The sequence below is a fragment of the Coccinella septempunctata genome, chromosome 4 (assembly GCF_907165205.1).
Source record: "Coccinella septempunctata chromosome 4, icCocSept1.1, whole genome shotgun sequence".
Classification (NCBI taxonomy): Eukaryota; Metazoa; Arthropoda; class Insecta; order Coleoptera; family Coccinellidae; genus Coccinella; species Coccinella septempunctata.
The window spans coordinates 26,002,912-26,017,819 of record NC_058192.1 but is presented as its reverse complement, the minus strand read 5'-3'; the positions used below and the strand labels follow the sequence as shown (position 1 = coordinate 26,017,819).

Below are 14,908 nucleotides of genomic sequence, written 5' to 3'. Positions count from 1 at the left end.
TGAATACGTTACATCAGTTGAAGATTTCAAAAATATTAACCCGAAGATGAAATGCATATTATGATGCAATGTTTGGGAATGGGTATCTCCCGAGGAATTAACAGATAATTTCAAGAATGCTTAATTCCTCAACAAAAATCATCTTGCATCAATATAAGTGAAAGGAATCAAAGGAAGTTTTCAATTCATCAAGTCAAGATGAACTTCACCTTTGAACAAAAATTTCACACGAATAAACAATTAACAGGACAACTGCCGCGTATTTGTGGCTGTTCATCTTAATACATTGATATAATAATAATAATTAGGTATTTATTGGTACCTTAAGACATTTACAATGTATAGGACAAGTCAAATGAAAAATTGAAAAATCAATTTTCGGGAACTTATTCTACGATGACATTCATTGAAAACCCTTTAGTACCTAAACTTTTCGCATTAATTCACTCAAATATAAAATTCTCAAATGCCACCACTTTTTTGGGTCTCCCAATAGAAGGAAATTCTTTGTCATCCTCTTCATTCACAATCTTTCTGATTGTGGAAATAGTCAGATAAAATATAAGTCGTTTAGATTCAGATGAAACATTATATAAATTCTCTATTCTCTTACATTGAATATGTTCGCTACCGTCTGACGTATTGTGGATTTTAGAATATCAGGATATAACACTATTTGAATGAGCGAACCTGAATTCTAAATAGCACTTCCTGAAACTCTGTCTCTTTTTTCAATCACTTTCGGCATTTTCATAATAAAAATTGATATTAGCTGTGACAGCAGCGTTATGTTATGACATTAACGACATTTCATGAGTGCCAACCTTACTACGTTCTAGTTACAAAAACTTGAGAAAATTATTTCATGGCCAACCGACTGCTAAAATAAATGTGAATGGAGTATATAATATCCTCAAAAAAGTAAATATCAGTATGTCTTAACTAATTTTTGCTTGATGTTCATTATGGTCTTCTTCCCGTCTGTTCCGATATTCCTGAACAGTACTGTCAGTATTTCAGAGACGATGCCTATTGGCCCAGTCGTTCGAGTTCTATTGTTATTCGATTGCGGGCCAGTAAAACCAGCAATATCGGAACAAGCCCTTCGTCTAAAAGTAATACCAGTAAAATGTCCTTCTTCCTTCTCAAACTCGCACATTTTCACTATTATTCTTATCAAAATTCGCAAATTGTAAGCAGTCATAATCGAGCATATGTGTTCCCTACATCATGCGATTTTGATCGTGGCCGTTTCTATGTGTTCTCCGCTTCACCCGCAGGAATAGTGCCGCCGCGGATATCACATCAGCGTTGTTTGGCTCTGAAGCAAAAACATTTTTCACCTGCAGCATTTCTACGTCATTGCACGTCACCAAACAGTAACAATACAATAACAATTTCATTTGTGCTAGGTGATAATCGTTCCACATTCCCACAACGATCCAGGATGGCTTAAAACATTCGAAAACTACTTCCATTACACGTCCAGACAAATAATGAATCACATGGTCTCCAAGCTGCAGCAGCACAAAAACCTCACATTTATTTGGTCCGAAACGGCATTTTTGAACGCTTGGTGGGAAGAGGCCCACCCCAGTAAGCAACGAGCGTTAAAAAACCTTGTCAAATCTGGAAGGTTAGAAATAGTAACCGGAGGATGGGTGATGACCGATGAAGCTAATGCGCATGTGTTTGCCATGGTAGACCAGCTTATAGAAGGTAAATTGTAGGGAAAGTAGACTTGTTGTCAAAAATTAGTAAATTTTTCGAATGTATTCAATTCGTATGCACTGACAACGTTCTTTTGGTTAACCTTTAACCACAGTGAGTCTGACTGACTCAAAAGTCAGTTTCATTTCTTGGTGTACTAAAATGCAACGTTGTTACTTCCATGTGAAAATATATGTATGTACATATAAGCTTATTCAATTCCTGTAGTTACTAATACATACATATACTTACCTTATGGTGCAAATGTATGGAAGAAATTCATTTCCTCTCAAAAAATCAATTTTTTTTTTTAAAATGCTGCATGTCTTTTTTCCAATTTAGTTGGTTTTTTATGAGAAAAGAAGAGAGACACTTTAGTGTCTATAAAACTTGTTTTCACAATCATATTTCGACGGTTTTTCAACATATTTCGATAAAAATAGCGCTGGATGACATCGGCGATTCAATTGTTTATATATTGCAAAAATTTCATAGTGATACATATAAACCAAAATCACCCTGAAATTCAGAAATAACTGAAAATTATTCAGTTTTCCTAGTATTACCTCTTTCGTGGTAATTTATTTTTTTCAACTGTATCAGTTCGTAATTCAGGCTATTGCTCAAAGATGTGGTACATTCCCGTATTTGGGGTAGCATCCGTAAAGCAACCAACTTGATCTCGAATCGTATGTACTACTTCCCCTTAATGTTTGAACATCAAATTACTCGAAAACCATTATACGAGAAGAATATATGAAGAATAATTTTATTTTACCAAACTTTCGAATATTCCTCAGATAGCGCCCAACTTAGATTGAAGAGTTGGGTTCTTTGAATTGTTGGTATTTTTATGGTACGTAAGGGTCATAATGAAAAAACTTGAAGACGTGGATGATATCTTTTGTTCGAAAAAGATTAATCAGATAAATGAAAAACTATATTCCGAAAGTTAGATGAAATGATGATGAATAAGTCAGTAAAATCAAAATCGACAAATTCTCACTAGATTTTTTGTAATTAAGAATAACACAAACGGTTGGAGTTGGACACCCCCTCTAACATATTCAATACAGCAAAGGTCAAGGTTTTTGAATGAACTGCAGAGCGATATCAGATGAATATTTTGGGACTGCTGTCTTACAAGCTGCCACTATGGGGCATCAACAACATTCGATTTAAAACCATGTTTATGAAACGAACCGAACTAAGTTTTACTACCAATACATGAAGCATCTTAAAAGTGATCTATATAATGGTTCGAAGAATATTCATCCCAAAACATGGAGTTCTTTAAGTTCATGGATAAGCCACAGCTCAGCCTTATGGATATTGTACGAAATTGTCAGAAAGCTGTGCATTACAAAGGCGAGAATTCGGGAGGAAAATTAAATATCGAGAATGAATATTTTCATGGCTCAGTTTTGGATGAAATTTTTAAATGCATAAATAAATATTTAACTAATTTCATATTCTCATTTGTTGACAGGTCATCAATGGGTTCTCTCAAACCTTGGTGTCAAACCCAAATCAGGCTGGTCTGTGGATCCGTTTGGTCACGGAAGCACTGTTCCCTATCTCTTGGCAAAATCAGGCATCAAAGGAACAGTGATACAAAGAATACATTACGCTTGGAAACAGTGGCTGGCTTTGAAACAATATGGTGATTTTCGATGGATTCCGCAGTGGTCCCCGTCTGATCCATCTGGAACACTCTTAACACATAATCAGCCGTTCGACATCTACTCCATCAAACACAGTTGCGGACCACATCCATACATTTGCCTTAATTTCGATTTCCGAAAGGTTGTAGGTGAATACACCGAATATTCCATCAAAGCTCAAGAAATAACAGACAAAAATATAAAGCAGAAAAGCGAACTTCTTCTGGAACAGTATGCCAGGACTGGATCTCTCTTCCCCCACAATGTTGTATTAATTCCTCTTGGAGACGACTTCAGATATAACGTACTAGAAGAGTGGGATCAACAATACACAAATTACATGAAATTAATCAATTATATCAACGCCAACAAAGATGTTTACAAGGCAGAGGTGAAATTTGGTACTCCACACGATTATTTTGAAGAAATTACTAAACGATTTGATCAATTCCCAACACTAAAAGGGGATTTCTTTGTTTATTCTGATATTTTCTCTGAAGGAAGACCCGCCTATTGGTCGGGATATTTCACTACAAGGCCTTTCATGAAATTATTAGACAGAGAACTTGAACATAATTTAAGGAGTGCAGAAATATTATATACTATAGCATTCAATGTAGCTAGACAAAATAAATTGAAACCTCACATTAAAATTCTTGAACGCGATTTCGAGGGTTTGGTGAAATCCAGGAGGAATTTAGGCCTTTTTCAACATCATGACGCCATAACTGGTACAAGTAAATCATTTGTGATGAGGGACTACGGTTTGAAACTCTTTGAGGGAATTAGGGACACAATAAGAATACAGCAAAATGCGTTACAGAGTCTGTTATTTCCGAATATACAAATAAAGTCAAATCAAGATCTAATTTTGAGTGATATGGAACGTGAATCTTACGATAAAATGGCGAAAAAATTCTCAATCACAATTGGTCCAGAACAAACTCGAAAGGTTCTTCTGTACAATTCCTTGAGTCAACCACAAGAGCATGTGATAAAATTGAGAACAAATACCAGCAATGTGAAAATTTTAGATAATGAAAACAACGATGTCCAACACCAGATAAGTCCGGTTTGGGATTCGAACCAAGATAATACTCGAATGATGATTTCTAAAACTGAATTTGAAATTATTTTCATTGCTAAATTATCTGCTTTGTCGGTTTCTACATATACAGTAGTATATTCTACCACTTCTTCTTCAAAGCTGTCAACTATATACTGTAATAAGTGTCAGAGAGAGCCACATGTCAATAGCGATCACTCGCCACCACCGCAAGAAGAACCCATTGAATCAATATTCACCTTAAAAAACATTCCACCCGGAGATATTCAATTAGAAAACCACAAACTGAAAATTTTATTCAATGGTAACACAGGTTTACTGAAAACTGTAACCAGAAAACACAACCCGAAAATAATGCAGTGTGGAATTCATTTTGGAGCATATAGAAGTGCCCAATTTCATTCTGGTGCATATCTATTTATGCCAGATCCGAACGAGAGAGAAATTGAAAAAGATGTCCTACAAGGATACAAAGATCAGATGAGTATATTAATCACATCAGGTTCAGTTTATAGTGAGTTAACTGTTATTTATGGCCCTTTCCTTGTACATAGTGTTACAATATTTCATGATGATACATCAGTATTTTCTGCTGGATTGAACATAGAAAATACCATCGACTTTGAAAATCCCCCTAAAAATAGAGAAACTGAAATGTTTATGAGAATAATTTCTGACGTTCAAAATGGTGAACCACCAGAATTTTATACAGACTCCAATGGTTTCCAAACCCAAAGGCATATTAAAATAGAAAGAATAGGCATCGAAGGCAACTATTTTCCTATAACCACTATGGCTTATATTCAAGACGAAAATATAAGACTGAGTTTGTTGACGACTCACGCTCAAGGGGCAGCTAGTTGGCAGCCAGGTTTCCTAGAAGTAATGTTAGATCGGAGGACATTATATGATGATTCTAGAGGAATGGGAGAAGGCATAGTGGATAACTACCCTACACTCCATCGCTTCTGGCTCCTAATCGAAGATATATCAGTGGAACCTGCTTTAAATACCAATCTGAAGCGCTTCGAAAACGGTGATGATAACTTCGAAAAAGGGGAAGTCCTACGATATTTCAATAGTCCTACAGAGTCCACAGATGCTAAACAAGAACGTTACTCAAGGCCTTCCTTATATTCTAATCATTTATCGAATTCCTTGATATATCCAGCAAATGTTTATTTATTAGACCCAAGTTATCAAGATTATGTTAATAGTACCATCGAGTTGGTCAACAAGCAATTTCCTTGTGATGTTCATTTAATGAATCTAAGAACCCAACCCGATTCAGTTTATTCTCAGTTTCCCTCAAATAGTGCTCTTTTAGTTTTACATAGACAAGGTTATGACTGTATGGTGAGCAGTAACTATACTTGCAACGCTACGATGTTTAATGGCGAAAGTTCATTTAAATATGCAAAAGTGAAGAATTTCGAAGTAAAAAGTTTAACAGGAATTGAAACACTTGCCGAAAATGTGTCAAAGCTCGCTGATATTTATATAGAATCTATGTCGATAAAAACTCTGAATGTTACTTTCGAATGATCTTGTTATTTTTTATTAATTCAGTACAATATAGAGTGATTTTTTAAAACTCTCATGAACAACTTGAATGACAGATGAGCATATCTTAAAATTGTCGTATTAGCAAAAAAAATCATCACTTTATGAGTGCAGACAGTATATTTGGGTGATTTGTAGTTGATAAAGTGTCGAATTTGATACAATTTGCATAAGTTACTCATCTTCAGTTAAAATGCACCGAAAAAAAGGTTTGAACTATTCAAAAAGTTTCATGGAATGTAAATGATCACTCTGTATAATTCAGATGAATACTGTAGATAATTGTATATAGAAATGCGACTATTTTTGTTGAATGTTGTAATATTGTAGTGTTTCACTTTTAAATGTATATTTCTTTTAGCTACATTCAGGTTCCCTAGAAAGATATTTTTAGTTCGGCTTAACTTTTGTCGTCTTTATCAAATCGAACCATTTATGTAGGGGACTTGCCAAATCGGTGAATTCTAAATCAAATTTGATACTTTTTAAAATGTTTCGTGAATTATCCTTCGGAAATAAATGTGTTTTTATTAGTAGACTGTAATTACAATTTTGTTACAAATGAAATTCCTGAAGATTTTGCTATGAAGTGATAATAAATTTTTTATTTCTGAGTAATTTTGATTTCCCCACGCAAATCCTGTCTTTGGTCTAGCTCAATATTATAGATTATCACAGTAAGTTAAAAGTGCATAATTCAATTCAAGGATTTTCTGAGCAAATCAGGGATTTTCACGACATCAACTATTCAGATACAATCATGAAATATTCCAAAAACAAATTCTGTGGACAAAAAAGCATCGCCCTACCTACTTCAAGTAGTGAAAAAAATGCTTACCACTCACCTAACGGTTCCTGAAATACAGCTATCGTCCTAATAGGGAGAAGTTCAAACCATTTGAAATGCGATGATTATGTTGTGGGGTTGTCCAAAAGAGCATTGCCATCATTGGATCATCATTTCTGTACTACAGTTGGACCTGTCTTAGAAGGGGATGTCCAAATCCCAAAAACTCAAGGTTGTTCTTTATTCTGCACATGCAATAATGCTCCCTTGCTGTACGACGAACATCATCACATAACCATAAATGAAAACAATCTTTTGAACAAGTATTTACTATTAACCCGGTTGTATTCTCGTCCATGCTATGGTATGAAAGTGGTATCGTAGGGAGTTGGACAAATCAAAAGCAAACTAACTCAGTTATTAACAGCAACAATTTTTTCACACTTTATAGGATCTGAAATTGTGAGTGGTAGTAAGATTGATGTCAAAAGAGGAAGATGGGTTGGTGGGAAATTGATTGTCAATAATACATAGTGTTATCAGATGTCTAATGAATAAGTCGGATATAGAATCCTCCAGGAAGGAACAGAGCATTCCTAGGTAGATGATCTTACTGATTGCTGGGTGTGTTGAACGGATAAACCAAACCTGCCACTGCGACCAAGCGGTCTATTGTAGCATACAGGCAAGCTCGTAGACCTAGATCTCTCCCTCCAGTCCCATCCTACTCAAAAAGGAGATGATGTCGGAGGGGAAATGATTGTTGAGTTCCTCTAGGACCATCTTCGGAGAACCAAATACCCCAAGTCTGACCCTGTCTGCCGCCGGGCAGTCACAGAGAATGTGCTCAATCGTTTCGTCCTCCTCTAAGCAGAGTCTGCAGAGCGGGTCATTGACGATGCTAAGTTTTTTAAGATGGGCTCTGAGTCTACAATGTCCTGTGAAAACCGCCATGATAGATCTCAGATTGGTTCTAGAAAATCCTAGCCAACACCTGGTGTATGGGCTGGGAGGCACTGGACCTAATGCCTTATCCAGCTGTTGCTCCGTTCCCTGATTAAGGAATTGGAAATTCCTATACTTGGTTCCGGGCCAATAAGCGCTGATACTGCGCCTTCTCTGGCTAAAGCATACAATACTTCGTTGCCTCTGAGGCCAGAGTGTCCAGGTACCCAAATCAGTTGCAGTCTGTTTAAACTTCCCAATTTGGAGAGTTTAGATCTGCATTCAAATACCTGTGCCGAGTTGCATTTGTCTGCTGCAAGGGATGTAATCGCGGATTGACTATCCGTCAGGATTTTCATTGACCTACCCGCCGAACCCATGCTAAGCAAATATTTAGCTCACAGATCAATGGCGAAGATTTCTGCCTGAAATGCTATCGCCGACTTTCCCAGACAGGCAGTGAGTTACATCCTTTGTAGCTAGCTGGATGGCCCTCTTCTCCACATAAGACGCATGTGGCATTTCTATCTTCACCTTTTCTGGTGAGTGTGCAGTCATTGCTGCTATGGCTTCCTGAGCACTTTACGCATCTCCACGGGAAGGAGCATTTGTCTACCAGATGATCTTGATGTCAAATATTCTCACCCAAATTGCCAAAGAGCTATTCCACTTCACTTTGAACTATATATACAGGATGTTTTCGAAGATACGGCTTTATTTTCAACAGGTGGTAGAACTAAACAAAATAAACCATTTTAGACATTTGCCTGTAACTTTTAAAATGACAAAGATCAAAAAATCATCGATCAAGTACACAATATTATAAGGTATACCAGAGGAAAATAGCAATACGTCATTAACATATTACCCAGTTAAACTCAGGACATGTATTATCCTTATCTAGAATCGGATTATCAACAGGGCAAAGACCTCGTCCACTACTTATCTCCTCCTCGAATCCAATAACTGCTCGAAAAATCCTCCGGAATAAGAAAAAACTAGCTACCTCTTCGGACTTGCAGGGTCTCGACTCAACGCCAAAACAGTTTGATGCTCTCCGCAGAGGACGGGATGAACTGATTCGGCAGTCGAAGGGAGAAAAGGATCTCACCAAATTCAAAGGGCATTCCTACAGTTATACAGCTTCCTCCCTCAACAAACTGACCCTCCTGATCAATTTCTTGCTTCATGCAGGAATTTCGGACAGTCTCTTCGGTTTCGTTCCGTTGTTACAGCATACATAATATTAGTATATGATGGCGCGTGCATTTATGTTGCGAGGAGTATCACTAAAAATTTCCGAATTGAAGTCTCCAGGATGCACAGGCCTTTTATCGATAATTTATTCTTGAATTTGTCCCCTCGGGGATTTTTTTGCTGCCTCGGATTGTCTACATACTACATCCTTCTGATTCCGATGCTCTTCTAAACGATCACTTTGTGACCATCTTGCAGTCAGAAAAGAATCTAGTCATTGTGGGGTACTTCAACTTCAGAGAAATCCAGTGGCTTTATCCTTCTCCATCACTGGAAACATATGTAGCTTCCATATTCATATCTGCATTTGAGGAGGCTGGCTTGATTCAGCTCATCAGTCAGCCGAGAAGATTTGGTCCTAAGCATTCTGTCTTAGATTTTTTTCTGACGAACGAATCTAATCTAATGAGCGAAACATTTCGACCACAAAATCGGCCCACCACACTCAATCCATCTTTTCGGAAACATTATTTAAAGGAGGAGGGAGGAGCTCAATCGAGTACCAACCACATTCTCTCATCTGAACATTGAGAGGGACATTTTCTAATAATTATGGCAAATTATTATAATTATGCAATGAATTGGATAATTCGGACAGATACCGTCATGTAAATATCAAACATCTGAATCGAACTTGACAATGAACCAACATTCAGAGTGCCAATGGTAAGACTATTCCATTGTGGAAGAGTAGATGCGTACCATGATTTTGGTCTTTTTTAACCTCGTCAGGGCTACACTCCATGTTAACCTTTACGAATTGATGAAACGTTAGGATGCCAGTAGGCGTTTTGAAGTTATAACAATAACCCAGCTTTATCTGGCAGGTAACGATTCTAACTCATCCCTTTTCAATGGCCTCTGAATAGAGTTATCTTTCCTATCCATTAGGTGGTCATCATGCATGCGAGTTGAAGCAGCGGAAAGGTGATTCGTTTTTAATCATTATCTACTTATTTTAAATCATAGTATAGTATGGGTATGGTATATTAGTGTTCTGTGATGGTATAGCCAGAAGATTGAATTATTCACATATTTTTATTTGGAAAATTTCAATATAAATAATATCTACAAACTATTTCGAATATATACTTTTTCAAAAACTAAAATTCTCATAAATAATACAAATCACAGAAGTTACAAATCAATTTCAAAAACCATATAACAAGGACCCAGAAAACTTAGATGTTCTTTCAAATAACAAACTATTTCAAGGTATATAACAAAAACCCAGAAAACTCAAATGTTCTTTCAAGTAACAATCTATTTCAATAAAGTTTGAAACTGAGTAATAAAGACAGAATATTGGGCAGTTTCACTTTGCAAAAAAAAATTGTGTTATTAGAACCTTCATCATGAGCAAAAATCGCTTACTTTCTCTTGAAGAAAATGTTTCTCAACTAGTGTTTGTTTAATGAAACAAAATATTTCAAGAGTAAGTTGACTAGTATATAACTCAAGAGAATGTGAGGAATTGAAGAAGTTGTTGCAATTGATTCAAAAATACAGTATCAATTGATAGAACTAAACATAAATTTTCATTTAGTCTATTCTAGCTTAACATATCAACTGAGTATCTTAGGAAATAATCATCGCAGCAAATTCTACTACTCCAGTAAAAAATTTGTCAAAATTTCGACTTGGCAGAACAAAGTCAATGTTGCATTTAAACATAATTTCATTTCATTTAAAAAATGGAGTTTATTTAAATGCCCGGTCCTTTACACGAATTCTGCAAAATAAATCTACTCCAATTATAGTTCTTTCAAAGTGGACTTGTAAAAAATGAACAGTCCATTACTAAATCACAATATTAATTCCTAAATGAACTAGTCCACTAAGATCATTGTTCAAGAGAATTTAAATTTACTTAAATAAGTAGAAATCTATGAAAATTCTCTTGCACTGGGATGATGAACAAATTTATTTAACGAAATATGAATCTAACACAATAAAAGACTGATGTAGGCCTTCAACTGAGAAATTATGCAGTTATCTAAGAAAATCGCCAAATTCAGAATATCGGATAGACACAAATCAATTAAAAAGATTTGGTTTTCAGCAAATATTAAATATCACTGTAATAATGTATCAATAGTTGTATTTCTTATTCTGCCAAAAAAAAATTAAAACAAAAATAATTTATTCACTGAAGATACATCAAACGATGTATAAGTTGATTTCATGACTAGCAAACTAGTAATATGCTTCTATTCTTTCATATTCTAATTGAAAAGTTGTACACGTGAGTCAAGAATTGACCAAAATTCATATATTACAGTATGCAAATCCCTACCATTTCTGAAACGCATTATAATTGTTGGCCCGATGTTTTGAAGTGATTGAAGTTTTTGGAATATCTCACAAAAAAAAACAAAACTCGTTTCTTCAATACACAAAAATTATCTTTATGTTCGATATTTTTGCCATGCCTTTTTTATGCAATTTTGATACTTGTTCCAATGGATGTCATATAGAAAAATATAGTCTTGTTTACAACGAGGTGTGTCTTGACCGAATCAAAAACAATGTTGTTTAGGAAGCATTGAAAACATCCCACATTAAAGAAAGTATCCATTCAAAAACAAACTAGTGGAACTGTTCCCAAATATCAGATTGAAAACAAATACCTATATCGTTGACTGAAATAATATGCTCCAGTTAAATACTACTTACTTCAATAAATAGGAATTTTCTTTGTTATAGTCTTTCTACACATATGACACGTTTTCAAGGTGTCCGCACATTTTGAACAAGTACCATGTCCACACAGAAACACAACGTTTCTTTTTCTCTCCATGCATATACTACAAGCATGACTCTCTTCTATTTCCGCTATCTTAGATTCCAAGTATCTCATACGTTCTGCACTAGGCTGCCTGCTTTTTGCTGGTATTATTCGGCCATCCTTTGTAATACGTTTCTGAACAATACTTCCACATTGAAGACACTTTTTCATTCTTGAAGAACAGTCTTCACATGCAGGCTTATGATTGCAAGGCTCCAATCTAAAAAGGTGGAATCGTAATAGTAACCTCAATAGAACAGGGATATTCGAAGGCAGTGGACCTTTGCAATTAGGGAAGCTACTGCCCTTTTTAATGTGAAATATACATTCATATTATTATATTTAACGTTCGTTGAAAAATTTAAAAATTTGTTGTCAAGTAGGCTTATAGTATGTGCATCGTGTCCACTGAAAGCGTTTTCGAGTGGCTACACGCTCTCCGGTTACTCTATACTTCTATAGAATAATACCGAGTACCGATTTTCACGTTAAAGGTAGGCGTCACAGTTCTGTATCGAACGGAAGGCACGAATCACATCGAAAGTATTTTCGAATGCTTTGTATAGGAACTCGTATAAGTGCGTCCACTGATATGTATAGTGCTGCCAGTACGCATTGGCATTGTTTATTGGGGCAACTTTTCCGACATTACGATGCAGGCTGACAATGTCAAACGGATTATTTATCGATCAGAGGACGCACTCGGCGCATCTCCTGCCTATTGATGGCAGTTGTGCCAACAGTCCGATAGTGCAGTGGACGCCCTACCAAAAATATATCATTTTCATGCAATCCGTGCGTTACGTATGATGCGGAACTATGGACGTTTACCTTTAATAGAGAAAGATCCCAGAGCGACCAGACATAACTTATTTTCATACAGATAAAACTTTAGGATTTCGGTAGAGTCTCATGTGCTTTGAATACCTGCGAACTTGTGGAGCTTGCCTAGTGACACCTGGGTAGATACCAGGCTAAAAATAATAATAATTACTTAACATGGCTCATTTTTATATATGTTTTAAAGAATATTATTCTGAAGTTATATTATAAGTGACAGACACTTTCCATGGGCCAAAACAATTGCCAGACGATTTGAAGCTGCACAAAAAATAAATTAACTTTACTTATTTTCAGATGTCTGATATTGAAATATGTTATTGAAGTTATTATAAAAAAGTTATATTTCATCATTCAGACGAATAGTAGTGAACAAACATCCCCTAAACATGAAAATTATTTAGCCGAGAGTGTGAGCGCATACCTTTCAGAGTGAGTGGGACTATGGTAACTCAGTTCCCTTTCACAATCTGTTTAGGGTCCCTTTACTGTATACATACTATACATTGCTCGCACATGGCACATACACATACCTAAGAGTATCAACTCTTCCACATGTATAGCACATATTTATACCCAATAAACTAAATTACTGCATTCATAATCCCTTGTTAATTCAGATACAATGGGGTAGTAATTTCTTCCGAATTCTTAAATAGTTAAAGGACAGGCATGTCTCTTATTAAAAAAATGATTCTTTTATATTTTCGGAGATGATGCCAGGTTTTGCAGCAATCGATTGCAGTACAGTACAGTCTCGATTATCCGAAATAATTAAACCAAAGTGATTTCGGATAATCGAAATTTTGGTTACTCCAAATTTTTTCATAGAAAATAGGAGTTTAAGATGCCTGTATCATAAGATCGAGAAGAAAATAAGTAAAGTTCGTTTATTTTTGGGCAGTTTCAAAGCGTCTGGAAAGAGTTTTGGCCAATGGAAAGTGTCTGTCACTTATAATATAACTTCAGAATAATATTCTTTAAAACATATATAGAAATCAGCCATGTGAAAATAAGTTATGTAACACTTATTTTTAGATACCTTTCCACCTGGTATTTGCCCAGGTGTCACTAGGCAAGCTCCACAAGTTCGCAGGTATTTAAAGCACATGAGACTCTACTGAGATCCTAAAGTTTCATCTTCATAAGTTATGTCTGGTCGCTCTGGAATCTTGGACTATAAGCTCATATAACAGTCATGGCATTTCGTATTTTTATTAATTCCTGTGGCATTCAAGGTCAATACGCGAAGTATTCAAATAGCTGATATGCCTCCATATACCTATGATATAAGGTCTATGATGATAAATAATAATAATGTATAGAACACAACCTCAAATTATGAAGGGTTTCAATTTCGGAAAATGCTTGAAAAGCTTGAAAAATGAGAAAAACCTGTTCCATGTCGTTCGAAGTTAATGGATTACGCCATCATTTTCGGAAACAGGGATGGATTGTAATATCCTATCAAATGGCAAAAATAGTATTGATCATATTGTACTCTTATTTAACCTGAATATTTGCGGTTGCGAGCTTTTTCATAAGATAGAGAATGATATCATTTCTCCGATTTCTCCGCGTATTCAGGGGGGGGGGCTATTGGGGCTTATAGGTTTATATTTACAAGAAATTAATGATTATATTTAATAACTAAAAACTGGTCAATTCTTACATGCTTTAATATTTTTTTATTTGTTCTTTCTAATTTTTTATAGTTATAAAAAATAAATGTTGTTACATTTCCCTCTTTTAGTGGATAATAGCGGAGCCCCCCCCAATACTCCTTTCTGGGTACGCGCCTGTCTGTAATCTTGCGATTTTAAACCAAAAATGATCTCAAGCAATTGAGTTTGTCTCATTGATAAAGAACTCATATTCAATTTCAATTTTGTATTGTAACTGTGATCCATGAACTCGCGCTTTACTCTATAGTCCATTCAAGAATGATTGGCATCTCGGGTGACTACGAAAAATTGAATTTAAGTTGGTAATAGGCCTAGTTGAGATTTTGTGTTGCAGAATTTAGGTTCTAATTTGAACTTCCACGTGAAACGTTCACAATAAATTGATGATGAGAGAGATCCGCTATAATCCAGAGATTCTCTTTGGATACATCCTCTATATTCTTTGTATCTGCCGTGACATAATCAATGTGTCAACCAAAATGGCACTCCTTTCAGACCTTGTGCTCATTGAAAGACGCTTTCCTGGCTTGTCAACATGTGTTGAATACCAGGTGAATATAACAGCATAAATAATCTCATTCCGTCGAGAACAATTTAGGAAGT

General features: G+C 35.7%; 2 protein-coding genes across 5 annotated transcripts in view; one reads left to right on the top strand and one right to left on the bottom strand.

Moving 5' to 3' along the window:
* LOC123312255 (alpha-mannosidase 2) overlaps positions 1-6,617 on the top strand; it is a 165,607-nt gene extending 158,990 nt beyond the window's left edge. For both annotated transcript variants that reach the window (XM_044896588.1, XM_044896589.1), the window contains exons 6-7: positions 1,413-1,719; positions 3,200-6,617. In XM_044896588.1, the coding sequence (XP_044752523.1) occupies positions 1,413-1,719; positions 3,200-5,985 (3,093 nt within the window). In that variant the 3' untranslated portion in view covers positions 5,986-6,617. The remainder of the gene's footprint in view (positions 1-1,412; positions 1,720-3,199) is intronic.
* A 3,394-nt stretch (positions 6,618-10,011) lies between these two features.
* LOC123312256 (E3 ubiquitin-protein ligase MIB2) overlaps positions 10,012-14,908 on the bottom strand; it is a 28,798-nt gene continuing 23,901 nt past the window's right edge. For all 3 annotated transcript variants that reach the window (XM_044896590.1, XM_044896593.1, XM_044896591.1), the window contains one exon: positions 10,012-12,000. In XM_044896590.1, coding sequence (XP_044752525.1) covers positions 11,670-12,000 — 331 coding nt within the window. In that variant the 3' untranslated portion in view covers positions 10,012-11,669. The remainder of the gene's footprint in view (positions 12,001-14,908) is intronic.